This window comes from Podarcis erhardii (assembly GCF_964252035.2).
Source record: "Podarcis erhardii genome assembly, chromosome: 4".
NCBI lineage: Eukaryota > Metazoa > Chordata > Lepidosauria > Squamata > Lacertidae > Podarcis > Podarcis erhardii.
In genome coordinates this window covers 7,810,913-7,833,543 of record NC_138508.1, presented here as the reverse complement: position 1 = coordinate 7,833,543, position 22,631 = coordinate 7,810,913, and the positions used below count along the sequence as shown (strand labels likewise).

General features: G+C 48.5%; 1 protein-coding gene across 1 annotated transcript in view; it reads right to left on the bottom strand.

Moving 5' to 3' along the window:
• Positions 1-5,057: 5,057 nt before the first annotated feature.
• C2CD3 (C2 domain containing 3 centriole elongation regulator) overlaps positions 5,058-22,631 on the bottom strand; it is a 56,966-nt gene continuing 39,392 nt past the window's right edge. The window contains exons 27-33 of the mRNA XM_081860896.1: positions 22,266-22,471; positions 21,766-21,896; positions 21,450-21,614; positions 20,271-20,479; positions 15,778-16,804; positions 13,558-13,666; positions 5,058-6,450 (exon numbers count right to left, since the gene is read on the bottom strand). Of these exons, the coding sequence (XP_081717022.1) occupies positions 6,298-6,450; positions 13,558-13,666; positions 15,778-16,804; positions 20,271-20,479; positions 21,450-21,614; positions 21,766-21,896; positions 22,266-22,471 (2,000 nt within the window). The 3' untranslated portion in view covers positions 5,058-6,297. The remainder of the gene's footprint in view (positions 6,451-13,557; positions 13,667-15,777; positions 16,805-20,270; positions 20,480-21,449; positions 21,615-21,765; positions 21,897-22,265; positions 22,472-22,631) is intronic.

Sequence of the window (22,631 nt, the reverse complement as noted above, 5' to 3'; positions counted from 1 at the left end):
TAAGAGAACAAGAAGAAAATATGTTTCAAGAAGACTGGAAAATGTTTATTGAATATATGGGGGGAAATTGTGCACACTTGAAAACGTTGGAAGCATGAAGATAAATTTGACAGTGTAAATCAGGCATAGGCAAACTCCAGATGTTTTGGGACTACAACTCCCATCATCCCTAGCTAACAGGCCCAGTGGTCAGGGATGATGGATTTGTAGTCCCAAAACATCTGGAGGGCCGAGTTTGCCTATGCCTGGTGTCCATAAGTTTTGACGGATGTACTAAAGGAAAACTGAATGGTTTGGTTTATGTAAAACATGCAGGGATTTATGGTTTGCAAAATGAACCATGGAAAGAGAAGAAGGGAGGGAAGCCATTGATATTTTAAGGTTGTTTAAATGAATATTCTAAAATGCAAAACAGAAAAATTTAATAAAAAGTATACCCCCCCCCCCAAAAGTCCCCAACACAGGGGCCTGGCTTGCAAATGTATCTGTGGAGAAAGTAGGATCCCATTACTGCTTACAACCCTGCTTTGAAGCTTACAAAGCGATTTAGAGTCTGGCTGTGCTTGCCCTTACAACAGCCTTGCAAGGTAGGACCCCGTCGTTCCCATTTTACAGATTGCTGTGACTCCTGCACTGCAAGGGGGCACTGGATGGGCCCCTTTCAGCTCTGCAGTCCCAAAAGTAAGCTAGCAAGCTCTTCCAAATAATCAGGTTTTTTGGGGGAGGATTTTTCCTGATTTGCTTGCACAAAGTTTACGAGGAGATTAGCAGCGACAGGCGTTTATCTCGAGTCCTCACTTGACCTGGGGAACTTGTTATAAGCTTTGCAGAGGGAAGCCAGCTCTCCTACGTAACTTTGCTGACGACTCCGAAGTTTACGTCCCCCTCGTTTCCTTGTAAACCGAGGACCTGGTGGTCTGGTCTGGATATTGGCGCATTAAAAATAGATACTGACAAACATTGAGAGGTCCTGGAATTTGACCAGGGCCCGGGGCTGTCCACCTGCTCTTCTGCTATTTAGAGAAGCCGCTTCCATGAAACGAGCGAGGGAACTGTGGCCTTTGCACCAGATAGTTCATGTGTGTCATGTGGTTTTTTTCGGGGGTCACATGCTGCAGCTTCTTTTGCAATTAGGGCAAATTGCTTGCAGGCCACTGATTGAGACGTCTAATCGCTAGTTCAGGGACGTTGTTCAGTTTTGACAGACAGCAGAGCATGGAGGTGGAACAGCCCTGTGGATTTCCTGGGATCTGTTATGCGGCGAGAAGCCCTTGGCCGCCTCTTGGTTCCAACCTCACGAGGATCAAATCTGCTGCAATTTTGGGTATCTAGCACCAACCCAACTTGCTGAAATGTATAGGACAAGAGCTAAAGCGTGTTGGAAATGTAAAGAAAAAGGAAGGAAGTTTTATCACATGTGGTGGACCTGTAAAGAGGTAAAAGCTTACTGGGAAATGATATATAATAAGTTAAAGAAAATGTTTTTGCTATGTTAATGGTGAAATCTGAGGGCTCCCTTGGACAAAAAACAAGGACACCAGCCAGGAATACCAGAGCAAAACAGCAGCCAGTAGGCTTGGTCTTGATTGAAGACTGTCGCGACAGGACTCCCCACCTGCCACAAGGTGGAACAAGATGGACGCCGCGAAGAAAAGAGCCCCCAAACTTTTATTAGCTGCTAATCCCCATGTTACACCCCCCAAACTACATCACTAATACATCATGGTTACATCATGAAAGGGGAGTTCTGATGATAGTAATCTGAGCATCCTGGACCCTGCCCGATGGTTCTCCTTGCCCTCCACCAAACAACCACAACTGTAACAAAAGAGATATTTACATTTCCCTTTGAAAGACCATTGCAAGCAATTACCAACACTAGAAGGGTTGTAACAGGACTTGTAAAGATAACCGTATTGACCCTTTTATATTTATTTAAAAATTGTGAAATCTTAAAGGAGTGAAATGTAAATTGGAAAATGTATAAAATAAATGTATAAAAGCTCAACATTAAAAAAACTAAGATCATGACCACTGGTCCTATCACCTCCTGGCAAACAGAAGGGGAAGAAATGGAGGCAGTGAGAGATTTTACTTTCTTGGGCTCAATGATCACAGCAGATGGTGACAGCAGTCACGAAATTAAAAGACGCCTGCTTCTTGGGAGAAAAACAGTGACAAACCTAGACAGCATCTTAAAAAGCAGAGACATCACCTTGCTGACAAAGTCTGTCTAGTTAAAGCTATGGTTTTCCCAGTAGTGATGTATGGAAGTGAGAGCTGGACCATAAAGAAGGCTGATCGCCAAAGAATTGATGCTTTTGAATTTTGGTGCTGGAGGAGACTCTTGAGAGTCCCATGGACTGCAAGAAGATCAAACCGATCCATTCTGAAGGAAATCAGCCCTGAGTGCTCACTGGAAGGACAGATCCTGAAGCTGAGGCTCCAATACTTTGGCCATCTCATGAGAAGAGAAGACTCCCTGGAAAAGACCCTGATGTTGGGAAAGATGGAGGGCACAAGGAGAAGGGGACGACAGAGGACAAGATGGTTGGACAGTGTTCTTGAAGCTACCAACATGAGTTTGACCAAACTGCGGGAGGCAGTGGAAGACAGAAGTACCTGGAGTGCTCTGGTCCAGGGGGTCACGAAGAGATCTAAACGACTAAACAAAAACAAATAAATGCTATGATATAAAGTTTAATTTTGAAAACCAGGAGGCAGGAGGGAGTCGACAAGCTCGTATGAGCAAAGGAAGTAAAGTAGATAATGAAGATGTGTCTAAATATGTTAAAATGGAAACTTAATAAACATTATTCAAAAAACAAAAAAACTGCTGCAATTTTGGATGTTGTATATGGCCTTGCAGGTGTTTTTTTGGTTTTTTTTTACCGAAATGTGAGATGTGGGACAATGGATAGGTGCTAGTCCTCACCATAAAAGGTTTCCACCTCCCTGCCCTGGAATGGATCTCCTCCCATTTTCTCCCTCCCTCTCTCCCATCTCTGTGTGGCCCTGACTTTTGGCTTTTTCTCACCATTCAAGTGTCTGGTCCATATTCTTAATCTGTAGCGACATCATTGCAGACCTCGCCTCAAAACAGCTTATCTGTTCCTTTTCTCGGGAACAGTGTTGCAAGCGTGTTCCTTGGATCATGGCCCTGCCGTCAAAAGGCAGGAAGGGGCTGATCTGAGGCTCGGCTTGCCAGCCAACCAACCCCTTACTGGATTTCTGGGACATCCAGCCCAGGAGAAGGCGTCATCACTTGCTTATAGAACTCCGTGATATTTGATAGCTTCACAGCAATCCAGCCTTGTATCTGATGAGGCAGCAAATTCAAATTGCTTCATTGTTTGAGCTCAAAGAGGAGGAGAGTGAGAATCCAGGCACTTAATGGGATGTTGGATGGATGGAAGAGGAGGTCAGGATGGTCAAAGGGGCATAGCAAAAGTGCCAAATGTTACAGCTGCAGTTTTAGAGGGCAGAGAGGGAAAGATCTATCAGTATCTCTGACAGAGGCACATTCGCACAAAATATAGCAGAAAATTCACACCGAGGGTGTGGTGTGTGTGTGTGTCCAGCAGTGTGGAAAATTAAAACTTGTTGGAGGAGTGTAAGTATCATAACGGAGCTATCTATCTTTTTGGTCCGGCAAGGTCAAAATGTTTAACAAAGAGATTAACTTGCTAGAGATCAGGCCACAGTCCAAATATCACTTGCTGCAAATATGACAGCAGAAGAGATGCTCTTGAGCTCAGATTCTGCCTGGTTTCCTGACTGGCCACTCTGAGAATAGGGAGAAAGGTTTTTTTCTGCTGCTCCAGAGAAGCGGACATGGAGCAATGGTTCCAAACTACAAGAAAGAAGATTCCACCTAAACATTAGGAAGAACTTCCTGACAGTAAGAGCTGTTCGACAGTGGAATTTGCTGCCAAGGAGTGTGGTGGAGTCTCCTTCTTTGGAGGTCTTTAAGCAGAGGCTTGACAACCATATGTCAGGAGTGCTCTGATGGTGTTTCCTGCTTGGCAGGGGGTTGGACTCGATGGCCCTTGTGGTCTCTTCCAACTCTATGATTCTAGGATGCTGGACCACCGGCCTGATCCAGCAAAGGCTGTTCTTATGTAGTCCATCTAGGGTAACTTCAGCACAGCAGATGAAAAGCCCTGATGGAAACAGGGAACAAACATAATGTTGAGCCCAGGGACATGTTCTGAGCACCGCAATGGAACTGAGCCGACAGCACCTTGCCCTGCTTATTTAGTTTATGCATTATATTTGGAAGAAGAGAAGGGGAAGAATCACGTTTTTGCTGCTCAGTCGGCAGAGCACGAGACTCTTAATTCTAGAGTCATGGGTTTGAGCTGCATGCTCGGCAAAATATTCCTGCGTTGCAGGGTTGGACGAGATAATAATAATAATAATAATAATAATAATAATAATAATAATAATAATAATAATAATTTATATCCCACCCTCCCCAGCCAAAGCCGGGCTCAGAGCAGCTAACAACAGTAAAATGATAAAACATTCTAAAATCATTTCATTATAAAATTAATTCCAATCAGATTAATGAGATGACCCTCATGGTCCCTTCCAACTCTACAATTCTATGAATTGGGAGTCGGAAATATTTTATGACTGGCTGAAAATCACCTAGAATGGGAGGAGGGAAAATGAGAGCTTTTGAGCTTGAGGGCTGCATTCTCTTTTGGACCACCTTCCGGCCGGACCAGAGGTAAAAGTGGGTAATGATTGTAAATTTTAGTATTATATGCCAGGCTAAGTAAGAGGCATTATCAGAGTTCAAGCATACATTTCCAGCAAGGCAAAAACACCTGGGTTGTGAAGTATCACCATCAAGGGCCAAGTGCAGAGATCTGGAGGACAGGATTCGGCCCCCAGGCCTGAGCTTTCCCACTCCTGACTTAGTTATCAACTAAGCAGATAACAATCTACCTTCCGCTCACTCCAACATCTCCAGCGCTTCCTAGAAGCTTCCAGCATTATATGAACAACTATTGCACAAAGCATCACTTATTGAAGAAACACGCTCGAGGTCACAAAAATATAAATGCTGTTTTATTGTAAAAAAAGACAGAGAGAATCGCAAGTCTTTAAAAAACTCTTTACAAATAAATTAGCATGATTTCCATTTAGGGCAGATACTTTTCAAGGCCCAGTGTGCTTTTTAAAAAAACTGACTTAAAATATATATATATATATATGTAAATACGTGAAGATATTTATATCCACAATATTGCCACAAAAAAGTGCAACAATTTTATTTGCATATAAACAGTTCTGATCCTGGTGGACAATGTGCACAACCTACTTTGTGTGCATTTAGCCAAGTTTGCAAACGGAGGGTGTATGCTGGGCAAGTCTGCCACGTTCACAGGGCGGTTCACAAAACTCAGCAGGAAAGAGCAGCTACAGCAAGGTTTTAGTCTGAGCCCAGGGTCCTTTGCATGTTGTCAAGTGTACCCAGATATACATGAGACCCGTAACCCTGGGCTGCGTTCTAAAGGACTGCGAGGATAAGAAACGCAGCACAGCAACTTTCACCGCTCACGCTAGACTCTCAGGCACTGTCTGCTTCTGCTCGGAAAGGCGATTCTGCCCTGTTTGAACGTTTGGAAAACAATGAAGCAAACTTCATGACCTCCAAGCAGGTGAAATGCCACACGAAGCCCAGGCCTACAAGAGTGGCACAGGGTGGAAGTCTGACCAGCCCCAGACCTTACCGTAGCTCCTTCCCTACACCAGCACTGCCCTCTGGGAAACTGGGCACCCGGTGCAATGACAGGAAGGACACCCAGGGCAAATCTCCAGAATGGTGCAGGGCCTCTCACATTACTTGTTACAGTGCGAGAAGGAGCAGAACTGCTGCAACAGCTCCTGGGGTAAGAACACAGGCTAGGAGAAGGAGCTGAAGGCAGGAAGGAGAATGGAACTTTAGCTCCTGGCAGAGCTCGGTTCCAGAGGGTAGGCAGGGATCTGCCGTTGCCTGTAACCTAATTCCTTGGCTTATGTGACTAATGCCACGCGTCCTTCTAGGAGGAATGGACAGACCTCATATGAGGCTCAGGAAGAGAGCAGACTGCATCTTTGGTATACAGCAACAGGCGGGTCTCCCGCTTTCACACCGGGCTCAGAACTCCCATACAAATGCAGAAGGGGTTTTTGTGTGGCTCCTCAAGAATCATTTTTCTGCCGGGACTCCTTAGGACATGTGCTTGCTACGGCAGCCCAAATGAGCCATCACTGATGGGCCTCCCTGCCCCCCCCCCCGCTCCGCTACTGCTTTTTGGAGAACTGGGCTGAAAATATCCGAGCGATCCTTCTCATTTCCTTTTCCGGGAGCTCGTCTGGCGTCAGGCTCGGGTTGTGACGAGCCGGCCTTCGGTTAGGGATTCTCCCGGCAGCAGCAACGGCGGCGCCACTTCCAGCCTGAAACAGAAAGTGACGTTGCACCAACTTCCTCTGAAGACACAGAAACTGCAGATCTTTGCTAATCATAAGAACGTGGGAAGCTGCCTTAAAGGGAGTCAGGCTGCAGCAGTGAGTGGCAGGGGGCCTTTCTCAGCAGGTTTTATACGTCAGGGGCCGATTGCAAAGGCTGCTGGTCTGGCAGCTCCTCCTTGCCCTTCCATCCTCCAACCTGCCTGGTGGGATTCCAGGTATGCCCCCTCCCAGTTTCAGTGGCCCACAGTCTTTAGCTCCTAAGAGCAGAATAAAATGAAACCTTACGGCCCTTTCGTTTTATTCAAGCCTTCAGGGAAACCTAGGTGTCAAGAGTCCTGTCTGAGCACCCATGGGTGTATTTTTTTTATTTATTTTCAAGAATAATAATATCTAGTTGCAGAAGAATAAGGGGTTTTTCATTCTTCAGTCAGTAATGGTGACTGCAAAGGTTGATGAATGCAATATTTCACACACATGTACAAATAACTACGCTGAGGTCCAGCTCCGAGGGCCTTCTGGTGTTTCCCTCACTGCGAGAAGTAGCAAGGTTAAAAAAAAGTTAAAGAACCCCGGACGGTTAAGTCTAGTCAAAGGCAACTCTGGGGTGCGGCTCTCATCTCACTTCAGGCCAAGGGAGATGGTGTGAAGTAAAGTTACAGGGAACCAGGCAGAGGGCCTTCTCAGTAGTGCTGCCCCCCCTGTGGAACGCCCTCCCATCAGATGTCAAACAGGTAAACAACTATATGACTTTTAGAAGACATCTGAAGGCAGCCCTGTTCAGGGATGTTGATGTTTTATTGTTTTTTAAAATATTTTGTTGGGAGCTGCTGAGAGTTGCTGGGGCAACCCAGTCTGATGAGCAGCTTATAAATAATAAAATTTATTACATTATTATTATTATTATTATTATTATTATTATTATTAACACACACACACCCTGCTGCCACAAGATCCCTCCTGCCCTTAAGCACCCATGTTTGGTGATCTTAGTCACAGATTCTGAACACTGTAACCTGTCCTGAGCTGTTGCTAAAGGACGAGTTCAAAATCCTAAACAGATGACACTTGCGTCATTTTTAAACGCCTGTTACATATCGATAGCTATCTGTATGCTTAACTTTGAGTCACATAAACGTTAATGCTGCTCTCAAGCAGCTTGTTCTCTCTCTCCATGCTATCTTCCAAGGCGAGTGGCTGCTGTCGAAACAGTTGAGAACGCTGAAGTTGCAGAACTTGCAGCCAGCCGCAGCCGGCCTGGAGCTCGTGTTTTTGACCTCTGTACAGCTTTAGCTAGCAAGTAATGCAGGATACAGAAAATGAGAAATGTGAACTTGGGCGTCTCCTTTGCCACAGGGTCTGCACACCTTTCCAACTTGACATGCCTGAGAGCGGCTTAGCATGCTTCCTGTTTCAACACCAGGCCTGTGAATTCAGGTTGATCGGAGCTGACGGGATCGGGCTTGGTATTCAAGAACACTCGCCTCCTCTTTCTGGGTCACTTAAAGATAAGTCAGCTGGCAGCTGTCCAGCCCAGGCAGCTGCCTAATGCCGTAAGGCAGCAATTCACAGCAGCCCCACAGGCTTTATAATAGGGCGACTCACAGAATGCTAGCGTTGGAAGGGATCCAAAGGGTCATCTAGTCTAACGCCGTGCAATGCAATCGCAGCCAAGGAATCTCTCGAGTAAGCTTTGCAATGCAAGTGTCTCGGCTGTGGGAAAGGCCAAAATTGAAGCCCCTCGCAGCAGAAACTTAAACTTGCAACATTTAGGGCAGGGGTAGGCAACCTAAGGCCTGGGGGCCGGATGCAGCCCAATTCACCTTCTCAACCCGGCCCGCAGACGGTCTGGGAATCAGCATGTTTTTACATGAGCAGAATGTGTCCTTTTGTTTAAAATGCATCTCTGCGTTATTTGTGGGGTATAGGAATTTGTTCACCCCCCCCCCCAAATATAGTCCAGCCCACCACATGATCTGAGGGACGGTGGACCGGCCCACAGCTGAAAAAGGTTGCTGACCCCTGATTTAGGGGGTCTATAAAGCCACGGATGCCTCCAGGCAAAGCCAACTTTACAAGCCAGAACTGAAGAGTTGCATGATTCCGTCTGTGCGATAATTTTCATTTGTAGTGACGGAGCATGAACTAGGAGATTTATCCCAAAGGGAAAGAAGTTGAATCAGATCAGCTGAAGGGTTCAAGAACGAAGGCTCTATAGCAGCCTCTGCAACCTGGTGCTGTCCAGATGTGTTGGGACTACAACTCCCATCTGCCCCAGTTGGCTGAGGTTGATATGAGTTGTAGTCCTAAACATGCGGAGGCCACTAGGTGGACAGAGGAGACTCTTTGGCAGGGTTTCCCAAATTTGGCTCTCCATCTTTTTTTGGACTACAGCTCCCATCATCCCTAGCTAGCAGGGCCAGTGGTCAGTGACGATGGGAATTGTACAACCTCTGCACTCATTTCATCAGCGAATGGCACCAGCTAACGAAGATCACTCAAAATTCGCCATGGAACCAGATGGTTGCTTTTCCCAGCAGCTTCTATTTACACCCATTCCACCCTTTTTTGGGAAGAAAGCCCTCACTCTGCATAGTTTTCAGGGCACCTTTTGCACTCACGTTGTGTTTACGCCGTCCCTTGCCAGGGAAAAGCGCTTGGGCAGGTTCAGCTCAGGGCATGTGTGCAAACACCAGTTAACACCTCCCACGCCTGGCTCATCCTTTTTCTACAGGGCTTGCTGCCAAATGCAGTCATACGGTGGTACCTTGGGTTAAGAACTTAATTCGTTCTGGAGGTCTGTTCTTAACCTGAAACTGTTCTTAACCTGAGGTACCACTTTAGCTAATGGGGCCACCCGCTGCCGTGCAATTTCCGTTCTCATCCTGAAGCAAAGTTCTTACCCCGAGGTACTATTTCTGGGTTAGCAGAGTCTGTAACCTGAAGTGTCTGTAACCTGAAGCGTCTGTAACCTGAGGTACCACTGTACAGGGACTCTACGGCCTCATTGCGAGAAGTGAGGTTACAGGGAACCAGGCAGAGGGCCTTCTTGGTAGTGGCGCCCGCCCTGTGGAACGCCCTCCCTTCAGATGTGAAGGAAATAAGCAGCTATATTATCTGGTTTATCTTATATGGTTTTGGAACGCTTTGGTTTTGGAATGGACTTCTGGAACGGACTAAGTTTGAGAACCAAGGTACCACTGGGAACAGCTTCAAGTGGCTGGCTAAACCAGGTGGTGTGATTGGAACGAGTATATATATCCTTTTGAGGATAATTCCATGGCTGCCTCATTTAATATCAGATCCTGCTCATTTTATCAGGCTCACAAGGTTCTGCCTCCAGTTTTATCCAAGCAAGATGTTCCCTCTTTTGCAGATGTTCTTTATAGAGTTCCCCCGCCCCTCACCTCCATAGGCCATAGGGCAGGGGGGAATGAACCCATTAAACTTGCTTTGACGACCAGCAGCTGATAGGTCTGGCTACCATAACAACAAGAACTTGCCTGGTGAAACTTACACCAGCTCCCTGGATTTATGGGGACAGTGTAAACAACATTTAGAGACCAGGCTATAAAAAACCCAAACACCTGACGCTTTAAGGAAACTTCTTCCAAAGAAGCCACCGTTCCCTTTCAAAGCAACCAGTTTGCAATAGCTACATTTGTGCACTTATAAATTAGCAACCAAATGTATTTTGATGTATTATTTATGCACACCAATCCCTTCCTAAGATTTTTAGTGCTCTCTCAGCTTTAACAGACTGTCTGGCCTTCTCACTCAGCAGCTTTTAGCTGTAAGCTCATTTGTTAAGCCAACGTCTCCTGCCAATTCCTGAAATTCAACAGCAGCTTCTGCAAGTCCCTGCCCTCATTTCATTCACTGATCTTTGAACCACAGACCTCTCGGCTCTAGATTCAACCCCCAGTGTCCTTCGTGCCAGCGTGAATACACCAGAAACTCGCCCCACTGCAGTGATGACAGCTGCCTGCAGTTTGTGCAAAGGAGCGAGTTGTGTGGAATTCGTTCAGATAGATCGACTTTTCAGGGCCATCACAACTCAACAGGCTGATTTAGGGCACAATCCAAATCCCTGGTCAATGGCTGGGCTTGATGTAGTGGATTAGCCGCCGTTGTATCAACTGCGCTGCAGTTTGCAGTGGCTAGAGCTGAAAGGGGGTGGGGGGAGAGGAGGGGAGGAAGCGCCTCTTTGCTGTTCCAGCATCCAGGCTAGTGAAGAAGCCTGGATTAGGTCCATTTCCATCATCTGACGGCAGCAAAGCTGTATTAGGATCGTTCGGATCCAGTGCTGACCTAGTCCCATCCCCTTAACACTCCGGGGCGATCCTGCTGGCCGCCATTTGGGCATTCACTGGTAAGGCTCCCCTGCTGGCAGGGCACGTCCGTCACATCCAAATTCCTTCCAGCATGGTGGCGCACTTGGGGTCTGGACTGCTCTGTTAGTGTGATGGTCTAGGACTCGGGAGAATCTCGGTCCGCACTGAATCCTCTGCCTCAGGTGGCAGCTGAACCAAGTCAGGGGCCTGATCCTGAAGAGTCCCAGTCTACACAGCTTCCCCTGCAACAAGCACCAGCTGGGCCGAGTCAGGGGCCTGAGCCTGCCCTGGCTCCAGATGCGGGGATGACCTCGTTGCCTTCAGCTGGGCCATCACTTATAGTTGCTCCACTACCGGTTGGGTCAGGGAGGCTGAGGCAGCCTCTGGGTCTAGTAACCCACCGACGTCTCCCGAGCTGCAGAGACTGAGGTCTGAGAGAAGGAGAGACCTGAGTACTCGCAGGAGGAGTGCTCGCCTTCAGGCGAAAGAGGGAGGTGAGTCACCGGGGTATCAGGACCGGCCGCTACCCCGACAGAGATAAAAGGCTAACGGACCCCACCCCAGGTTGTGGGAGCAACATTGCTGTATGCCAGATCCTGCCTGAGATCCTGTACCTGTCCTTGCCTGGTTTCCTGCCGTGGCCCTTTTGGACTGACTCCTCGTGAAATCCTTGGATTCGGGACCGGACCTGGACCGCGTTGCTCGGGTTACCCCCGGGCCCAGCACAGTTAGATCCCTTAAACAGAGTTTTAAATATTCTCTGCCCACTTTCTCCACCCCACACCAGCACAGAATCTTCTGGGTCAAGAAAAAAACCCAGCTTGTGCAACTTACAAATTATGCCAATCAAGTCACTGAAAAACAAAAAGAACCAAGTGCCCTGCAGAATCAGATTTAGGGCCCACCAGCATTTGGTTTCCTCTAGCGGTTTGGCCACAGGCCTCCAGGGGAAGCAGGGGAAGGAAAGCCACAGGCCTCCCTGTTGCAATTTCTCAGCGTTTGGCATTCAGAAATATTGACTGCCCCTGAGCACAAAGGTTCTACCTAACTGTCGTGGGTCAACAACCGTTAAAGGCAACCTGTTTGCACATAATTTGCTAACTGTGCATAACTCCTCCTTTTTTATGTTAATGGGAAATGGCACCGCTTGGGTCAATGGAATTCCTTCTTCCATTCAACCCTGCTTCCTAGATTCCACTGAACACAAGTCCATCTTCACAGCATTTATGGCTAAAAGCTTTATTTCTTGGAAATGTCCTCTGGATGCTGGGCCTGGCACTAGACTCCAGGATTGTGAGGACCGTATTCCTGCACGCACACAACTCTGCCTGTGGGGCCCCCGGTGCCTCTGACTCAAAGCCCTTTCCCTTGCCAGGCTCAGCCTGCCCATTTGTACTTGAAAGTCCTAGTTGTTGGCATCCGTCCATCTTGAGAGACAATGCAGTGAAGTCAAACTGCTGAAGAATCACAGCACCTGGTGTGGCTGCAGAGACCGGTAACTTCTAACTGCTGCCTCCTGCAATGTTTTAGTGACTTCCCTGGGGTACAAGCCTGGGAAGTTTGTCTGGAGGTCCTGAGCTGCCCTGATGACAAGACCCCCCTGATGTGGTCCAAAGGAAAGCAGAGCAATACATTTGGCACCAGCTTGGCTGCAGGAGTTGCCGGAAGGAGGCGTACAAGGCCTCAAGGACTCCACTCTGGATCTCCTTAGCCTTTTCTTCTCCCAAAGGTATCCCACAAGGCAGTGGGTAACTGGCTCTATTAGTGGGTTCATATCCCTATAATCATATAATCATATCCCTGCTCCTGCCCACCTAGCAGCTCGAAAGCACGTCAAAGTGCAAGTAGATAAATAGGTACCACTCCGGCGGGAAGGTAAACGGCGTTTCTGTGCACTGCTCTGGTTCACCAGAAGTGGCTTAGTCATGCTGGCCACATGATCTGGAAGCTGTACGCCGACTCCCTTGGCCAGTAAAGTGAGATGAGTGCTGCAACCCCAGAGTTGGTCAAGACTGGACCTAATGGTCCTTTACCTTTTTATAACTATAATCTACGGACCACAGCATTGGACCCAGGTCCTCTCTCTCTTCCCCCTTTTCTTTCTTTCTTTGTTGGGGCAGGGCCATGGTTCCTCTACCCACCTCCCCTGTAAAGCCACCACATACCTGGGTTAACAACATTAATAATAATAATATAAATAATAATATAATAATTTATTATTTATGTCCTGCCCATCTGGCTGGGTTTCCCCAGCCACTCTGGGCGGCTCCCAACCAAATATTAAAAACACAACACAGCATTAAACATTAAAAACTTCCCTAAACAGGGCTGCCTTCAGATGTCTTCTAAAAGTCAGATAGTTGTTTATTTCCTTAACATCTAACGGGAGTGTGTTCCACAGGGCGGGTGCCACCACCAAGAAGGCCCTCTGCCTGGTTCCCTGTAACCTCGTAGGGAGGGAACCCCCAAAAGGCCCTCAGAGCTGGACCTCAGTGTCCGGGCAGAACGATGGGGGTGGAGATGCTCTTTCAGGTCTACTGGGCTGAGGCCGTTTAGGGCTTTAAAGGTCAGCACCAACACTTTGAATTGTGCTCAGAAACGTACTGGGAGCCAATGAAACTCTTTCAGGACCAGTGTTAAACGGTCTCGGTGGCCATTCCATAAAATTCAAGGGGAAAACGAACAAATCAGTCAGCCCTCTGCCTAGGCCCCTGCTTGAAGGAAAGGCTGGGGAGAAAGCACAAGAGGCCATTCTACTTACTTTAACAGCAGCGGCCAGTGGAGTAGGAGGAGTGATGCTGAGCAGTCGCATGGAGGCTTCTAGATGCTGCGGGGGAAGAAAGAAGTTGGGGACGACCACGGGGTCAGATCTGCAAGGCAGCGTTAAGGAAGAGACTCTGGAAGCAGGTTAGGACTCCTGCTGGTGCCGCACTGGAACAAATTCCTCTGCAAAGCCCTACTGGGAAAGGGCAGAGGCTGCGTAGCTTCTGCTGCTCTGGGCCTGTTGGTGCAAGGCAGCCACTCTGTGTGCATGTCCACAGCAATACCTTCTGCAAAAAACCTTTTTTGGGTGGGCAGGTGGAGAACAACACTGAGGGGGGCCATTCTTACATTCTGTGTGACTCTAATCTCAAGCTGGATAGAGAGGAGTCCCTGAGGCCTTATACGTCTCCTTCCAGCAACTCCTCCAGCCAAGCTGGTGCCAAATGTATCTGGCACCTCTCTTTGTAAGACTAAAGTTCTTTTCTTACCTGAAAGGCCAATGTATCTTCCCCCTTGGGCCCAGGAGTGATATGCCTCCAATTTTTGCAGACAGCAAGATGCTGCCTTGTAGCAGCTCAGGCTATTTGCCCATCTAGCCTATGGCTTCTCAAATGGCTTGGCTTCCAAACAAATCGGCTCCTGAATGCTACAAACCCAGAAGTGTTCCAGTTTGCAAACTTTTTTTGAAGCCAAACATCCGACGCAGCTTCCGATCGACTGCAGGAAGCTCCTGCAGGCTAATCGGAAGCCGTGCCTTGGTTCTCGGAATGCTTTTGGGAGTCAAACAGACTCCCGGAATGGATCAAGTTCGAGAACCAGGGTTCGTATAACTGTTGGTGCATTCCCCCCCACCCCAGCCCAGGTCTTCTCCCTGTTGCCTGCTACCCCAAACTTTTTATGTCTGGAGGGGCAGAGGTTGAGTTTTGGGGGTTACCATCTGCACAGTGAGTGCTCTAGCAATGATCTACAGTGCCTCTCCAAACAGTTTTTCTGGTGAATACCTCTGTGCAACTCACTTTAAGCTGGGTCTTTACAAGCTGGGATTGTCTGCCGCCCAGATAGCATTTCTTCAGTATCTCAGGTTCTGTGCCTGAGATCATTTTAAATGGAAAGGAGGGTTCCTCTGCCACTGACCTATGGGCCCTTCATCTTGCGTACCCCTAGATGCAGAACCTGGCGTAACAGGAAGAGCCAAATCTATCCCACCCCCCACCCCCCGAAGAAATCAGTGTGGTAGCAAAAATCTGCACCACCCTGACATTAGCTTCCAGGTTATGGGAATCTTTAAGATCTCAGCAGTGAGAAGGCTCATTGTCGGGGAATTTTAAGGGTACCGGGGTGATGTCCTGGGGCTGCATGAACTAATCCCAATCCAGTTACACCCTGCGGTCATTTGGCTGCATGGGGCTATTTTATCACTTGCAACCCTGAGGACACACGCGGTGCTGCTTCAACAAAACGTTAAAATTTAACTTATATAAGATGGAAGAATTATCTTATGTTACGCAACGCCTCCTCCCAGAGAACACAAAATAAAAACAGGTAAGTGGAATGGACGGGCGCCGCCACCCATAACGAACAATCACTGTACCTTGTTCTTGGCTGATCACAGATGCAGCTTATGCAAGGAGGCAAAGCAAGGTTAGCCAGTGACTTAAAGCACAAGCTTCAACCTGGGCCTGTAGGGCAAATGCTACTGAGATTCTGACCCCCATCTAATGTGGGGCAGAGGTTGTGGCCAGCCTTACCACCGAATTCTGCTCCATGAAACCTTTCCTGTATGGAAGCTGTGTCTGCCACAACCTGTCCTGTTTTCTCCCTTCCCCAACCTGTTGCCAACCAGATGTCTTCAAATGGCTGGGGCTGATGGGAAGTGGAGTCCAAGACACCTGGAGAGCACAAAGTTGTGGGTTTTTTTTGGGGGGGGGCCCCGCACATTAGGCAGCAAAGAAGGAACCTGGTCACTGAGATGCTGTTTCTGAATGGAGGCAGCACTTCTGGGCAACATGGCCAGCAGCCCCCTCCTTTTGAAAAGCCACTTCTGCTCTTAGATAACCCCATCAGGCTGCATGGCACTGAGGGCCTTGGACGCGACCTGCCTGTTCACGCTGGCCACAGCAAAGCTGGACCAAGAGAAAGGAAGAGTCATCCTAGGAGAATTTCACTGTTTATTTGAAGCCCAGGGGGCTTGCTCAGTTAGCCGGGTGAAAAAGGATACAGGACTACACTGGGCTCCAGAGGCTTCTCTGACTCCTCAGGTAAGTTTTCATGGCTCTCGTCAGAGCAGCTTCCAGAATGCTGTTCAGCTCCCACTGTTCTAAGGCAAGTGTCTTCGCTCAAACGCCTTCCTTCCTCACCTCGGGGGCCGCTCTCTAAGTCCACCCTGCCCGCTCCCGTCTCCGGAGCACGGTGCTTAGCTGCTGCAGATTCTCCATCACCACCGCCGCCACCGTCGCATGGAATAAACGGTTCCCCTTCCGCTATCTTGCCCCCAATTTCCTGCACTCTTCCGTCATCTGCCCTTCGCTCTTCTGCAACCCTATCCTTTGTTTGGCTCATGGTTGAGATGGGAGCAGGTGGCAAGAACTCTTCCAGACTACCCCCGAGGTCCTGCCTCCTCACATGTCCATCATCCCCATCTTCTCTCAAGGGGCTGTTACTGGATCTGGCGCTGCTGGGCACGCTCAGAGGGTCGTCTTGGGTGACGCTGGACACGGGGCTACTTCTGACGCTGCCTTCGTTCAGCCCATGTTCAGCAGTCCCTGCAAGCTGGCCAGCGTTCCTCAGGATGGCAGGATCATGCTCTGGTTCAGAGACAAGGCTGGACCAAGGGCTGGTTCTGTCCGTCATGGTGGTGATTTCGTTCAGCGTTCTTGGTTCTATGACGTCCTCCTCGTACTCTTCCTCCTCCTCCTCCTCACTGTGAGGCTGCGCAGCACCTTCGCTTTTCTGGGTAGTGCAAGCAGTTAAGGGATGGCTGCTTTGGGAACTGGCTTGGCCAAGGAATTTGTACAGCATGCCTACCCCGTAAGGGGATTCGCCAAGAGGGAGCGAAGGCTCTTTGTCGACACAGGTGCTTGAAGGTTCGCTCTTTGGGTGGCCTTTGGGAACCTCAGCCCTGGCAGCACCTTCTGTTTCGTGAAGACCATCCTCGCCGTGGGAGGCAGTAGCGCTTGAACACTGGCTGCCATCCACACAGACGCCCACAGATCCTTCGGCATTCTTCCCCATGTTGTTCTGCAGGTCTGTGGGAAGGAAAACAGATTCAGGGCGTTGCTAAAAATGAACGAACACCAAAGGGAAAAAAGACCAGGGTTTCAACATTCATGCAGAGGTCAATAATGCCATGGCTGTTTCTGCAGTGCACAAGGAATGGAGTGGAAGAATGATATTTGTGTCGCTGGGTGGTGCATCTGGCCCAGTGCAGGTGTGATACAGGCTTCCTTGAAAGTTAGGAGCTGGGCCTGCGAATCGGGATCCAGCCTCAGGGTTGCAGAGCACCTCTCACCCCCTTTTTTGACTAGCATTACATCACGGTTTACCTCTCCTAAATTTTGAGTAGCTGGAGCATGAGCTAGAGTTCACCCACCCTTAGTAGTGGAATGCACACACCCTGCTTACAATTTCTGCAGAGCCACCCTTCTGGCAATGCCTCTCGATTAGAAAGAGGCAACTCCAGAGCAGGGAGTCTTGGACTACTCTTCCTAGAGCGGCACGTCTGACAATTAATTTACCTTCTTTTTGACACCAGGATAATACTAAAAAGAAGGACCATCAAGAAGGCTGATCGCCGAAGAATGGATGCTTTTGAATTCTGGTGCTGGAGGAGACTCTTGAGAGTCCCATGGACTGCAAGAAGATCAAACCTCTCCATTCTAAAGGAAATAAGCCCTGAGCGCTCACTGGAAGGACAGATCCTCAAGCTGAGGCTCCAGTACTTTGGCCACCTCATGAGAAGAGAAGACTCCCTGGAAAAGACCCTGATGTTGGGAAAGATGGAGGGCACAAGGAGAAGGTGACGACAGAGGACGAGATGGCTGGACAGTGTTCTCGAAGCTACCAGCATGAGTTTGACCAAACTGCGGGAGGCAGTGGAAGACAGGAGTGCCTGGCGTGCTCTGGTCCAGGGGGTCACGAAGAGTCGGACACGACTAAACAACAACAACAATACTAAAAAGAAATGGACATATATCTCTATGCTTAACACCATTAGCATTTTTTTTTTAACCCTCACTGGATATTATTTAAGGTCATTATTTCAGTCTCTGCAGCTGATCCGTTTTGGGGCTGCTGTAGGAGACCTTCAAATCTTTACCCCGTACTGTTTCATTTTGCTTTCTATGTAAAAAAAAATAACCCCTGAAGCCCTTCATTTCAAGGGATTTTTGTCTTCCATTTACCCCTCATGTAGTAGGCTTTTCTCCCACATGCACAGTTGAGAGGTACGAACCAATGAAGAACAAGGGACATTAGGGCTTTAATAAGGCAAGTCCCTTGCAAAAGTGGCAGTACTTTCACTAACTCTGTGTGTGTGTGTGTGTGTGTGTGTGCGCGCGCGCGTCTGTACACACTGAGCCACAAAAGATTCTGCTTTATAGGCTTTATGACTCCCACACACTGGTACCTTGCTTGTCGAACTTAATCCGTTCTGGGAGTCTGTTAGACTCCCGGAATGGTTCGAAAACCAAGGCACAGCTTCTGATTGGCTCTAGGAGCTTCCTACACTTGATCGGAAGCCGCGGAAGCCATGCCGGACGTTCAGCTTCTGAGAAATGTTTGCAAACCGGAAAACTCACTTCTGGGTTTGCGGCGTACAGGAGCCAAAACGTCCCGAGTACCAAGGCGTTTGACAACCAAGGTATAAGTGTACCAGGTTGGCTCACTGGTGCACCTAGCTCAGAAATGTCTGCACTTACCGGAAGGGGCTTTTTAGGATTTCAGACAGGGAGCCTTTTCCCAGCCCTGCCTTGAGATGGTGCAGACTGAACCCGCGACCTTCTGCATGCAAAACACCCCATTGAACTGCAGCCCTCCCTGGATTGCATTAAGCCTATGAATATTAAGCTACACCATCCAGTCAACACAAAATGCATGGCACTTAGTTCAATCCCTACTTTTGTTGACTTGCTCCTGGCGAGCGAGAGGGAGGCTTATTTTTCACAGTTATGAACTCCGTGCCTTGCCTGATACTGGGCAGGCTGTGTCCAAAGAAAGAAGCCAGTCAAACCCTTTACGTACATATACTGGGCACAGAAAGAGAAAACAAGACGTTGCAGTGAAAAGGAAATGAAGCACAGCATCACTTGTTTTCTGCAAAAGAGGAACACAAACTCTGGCTGCCTAGGAAATGGCCCTCCAATATTGTGTCACCTGAGCTACATCACAACTGAATGAGAAGGAGGAAAGTCTTTTGTTTAGTTGCTAGGTGAAGCCTCATTTCCTCTGAGCATTCGAAAATTGGCACTCATCCGGCTGAGGGCAAGATTAAAAGGAAAACAAAAAGGTCACTGGAAAAAGAAAGCGCTCAAAGAGAGATCTGGGGACAAGATGTGATGGTAACATGTTGTGGGAACAAAAACAGAAAACAGTAAGGGAAAGAGCATCAGGGTTGCTTGAGGTGTAACTTTGTTCCAACATAGGGGCTCAATCTTGAGTTGGAAAAAGCAGCATGTGAAGCAGGCTTGAGAAAGGGTTTTAGAGAAGACCACTTAACTAAAAAAAACAAACAAGCCATCTCGCAATGATTGTGGAGGAGAAAGGAACAAGTGGAAAGTCAGAGAAACAGGAGCAAAGAGGCTGGGATTAAAGTGGTTGTAGCAAATGGCAAGGAAGGTTTTGCCAACTTCCCATTCCTGTTTCTTCTCTCTCTCTCTCTCTCCTTCTCAGGGCTGTTTCTGAATGGGACGATACGTTCCATTTCATTTTTCATTTCACTTTGTATATCGCCTTTCTATATTACTATACATAAGGTAGTTTACAGGGACGCGGGTTGCGCTGTGGGTTAAACCACAGAGCCTAGGACTTGCCGATCAGAAGGTCGGCGGTTCGAATCCCCACGCCGGGGTGAGCTCCCATTGCTCGATCCCTGCTCCTGCCAACCTAGCAGTTTGAAAGCACGTCAAAGTGCAAGTAGATAAATAAGTACCGCTTTGGCGGGAAGGTAAACGGTGTTTCTGTGCGCTGCTCTGGTTTGCCAGAAGCGGCTTAGTCATGCTGGCAACATGACCCGGAAGCTGTACAATGGCTCTCTCGGCCAGTAAAGCGAGATGAGCGCCGCAACCCCAGAGTCGGTCATGACTGGACCTAATGGTCAGGGGTCCCTTTACCTTTACCTTTAAGGTAGTTTACAAGCTGAAGAAACAACACAATAGATATGTGGATAAGGCAGGAAGATGGGGGCAGGAGCAACAGCTGAGTCATGCTTCCTGTTTCCCATGCGCTCTTCTATTTCATTTGAAACCAACATTGTGCAGCACCCTGCCCTCCATGACCATCTGCCCCATACACTTTCACTGGGCTCCGCAGAGGTTCACCCTGCACAGATTCATCTATCAATGTACTCCTTTGCCCTCCCTGTCTCCGTCCCTCCTCTGAGCCTTCTGCTAGGCTTCTCCATTTGCCTGAAGTGGTCTTCTCCTCTCTGCCTGTCAAGCTGCATCCTCCCCTCCTCCCGTTACTGCCACCCCCCAACCCCTAATTCCAACATCTCACCAGCAATCAGGCTGCTGACTTGAGAAACCAGGTGACTGGATTTCTCCAGCAGATGGCGTCCTTCTGAATCTGCCACCATGGAGGCAGGGCTTTGGTGACTGGCACCCAGATCATCATTGTTCCTCCGTGGAGAACCCAAGCCGGGATGAGGTTTGGTGAGCTTTTGACCGAAGTACCTCTGAATCTCATCCAGCTCACTCAGGTTTTTCCTGGAAGGGAAGAGAAGTCAGAGAGGAAGCAGAGCCCTATCACATAAAGGGCCTTATGTGCAGCAATGGGTAAGCAGGTGGAGGTCAAAATCCATTTTATTTTCCACTTCCTTAGTGAATCCTTTTGCCCTTGGGTCTCAGGTCTAGTTAGGTCTCAACAGGGCTATATCTCAGGACCCTTTTGCAATGCCAGGAATTAGCTCTGGGCCCCCTGGATTCAAAGCAGAGTGACACCTGCCTTCTCCTTGCCACTGAACAATCAGAATCAGCTGAAGGGAGACCTGGCGTCAGAGGCACGAGGCACCTGGCTATCAGACAGTGGAGAAAGGCTGCAGAAAGGTTGCCTTCTTTGTGCGCCTCCTGTAGAGGCATCTGCTTGGCCAAGGGCCTTCCGGCAGTTCCCTCACTGAGAGAAGTGAGGCTACAGGGAACCAGGCAGAGGGCCTTCTCGGTGGTGGTGCCCGCCCTGTGGAACGCCCTCCCACCAGATGTCAAAGAGATAAACAACTACCTGACATTCAGAAGACATCTTAAGGCAGCCCTGTTCAGGGAAGTTTTTAATGTGTGACATCTTAGTGTATTTTTGGTCTTTGTGGAAGCCGCCCAGAGTGGCTGGGGAAACCCAGCCAGATGGGTGGGGTACAAATAATAAATTATTATTGTTATTATTATTATTATTATTGGCCACTGTGGGAAACAGAAGGCTGGGACTAGACAAGCTTCTGGCCTGATCCAGCTGCAGGCACTCCTGATGTGGAATTCAAAAGCACCAGCTTTCAGCTCCATCAATGACCATCTCACCTGCAACTAGGGAACATCCTACGCTCCTCTCCACTCCGCAAGCCTGCAAAGCATCTTGCTGTGATTTGGTGCGGAGGGGTGTTTGGGAAGAGCTAGCATATTATTTTCTAACAGAGCTCCTGCTGGCCCAGAGTGTTTTGCCATCCTGCCACCTGCAACGTGGCTTTACCTGAGCGTCCTGAGAAGGGAAGTGCGTGAGGAATGGGAAAGGGAATCCAGCCTTCCCAACTGGGACGTGCTGCTTTCTGCCTGCTGCAGCGACTCGTGGAATCGGCGGATGTTCTTCACGTGCTCTTCATGACGGGGCATCTGGGACCCCAAGGACCCAGTCCTGCTACAGGAAGAAACGCTGTTAGTGTGGCAGCCGCACTGTGGAAGGTATTCTTGGCAAATAATATCTGGTACAATTACATAGTTACTTCACAGCCCCCTCTCATTTGGGGGGGGGTGGCGGCTTGTTATTTCCCCACCAATATTCTTCTTACCTCTCCAGACTGGTGGCATCAGTGCCCTTCAATGGGGACTTTAGATGTTCGCTGGTGCCTCTTGTGGAGAAGCTGGGGAATGCAGTGTACAAGTCCTGTGCTTGGAGGGCAAAAGAGCTGGTGGCTGGAATCTGCAACACAACAGAGAGGGAAACTGGAAGGAAAGAAATATCTCCTGGGCTGAGCCAACATGCAGCTGTTCTGGAAGCCACAATTTCATTGGAATGAAAGCTTCCCTTCTAACTTTCCTTCACAGAATGAATGAATAAGCCAGCACATCAAAGGGGATTGTAGATAAAACTACCACAGGCCTCTTGGGTTAGATTTTTTAATTTGTGCATAATATTTGCCCAACACTTGTGTCAAGTTAGTGTGAGAAAGGCCATGTATCATTTCTGACAGCTGCATCCCATGACCCACTAAGCAGCCAGTATGGAATATTTGCAGTAATTCTGTCAGTCGAGAAGTCAGAAACCTGAGAAACTGGGAAATGGACATACGGATGATCCTGAAGCTTTGGTCTGGCTTCTTGCCTGTCTTTCTTCTTTGAGATGAGTTATATTTTCAAGGGGGGAAACGGCGACTTTGATCTGCCCCTGACACTGTCCGCTGAAGTCTGTGATGTTGTACCAGCCACAGACTAACTGGAAGCCGGAAAGGAGGGGGGAGAGATCCACAGAGGCAAATCCTATCACCCGTTCAACATCTGTAGGGAAAGCAGGGCGGAAAATACACAGGCGTCAGCCAGGAAAACATGGCCAAAATTCACACCTAACGATTTTAGCAGGAATGATACAAAGGATTTGGGAATAACTGACTGTTAATTGGTGAAAAGAGGAAAAGTAAAATTACATTATATTAAGACA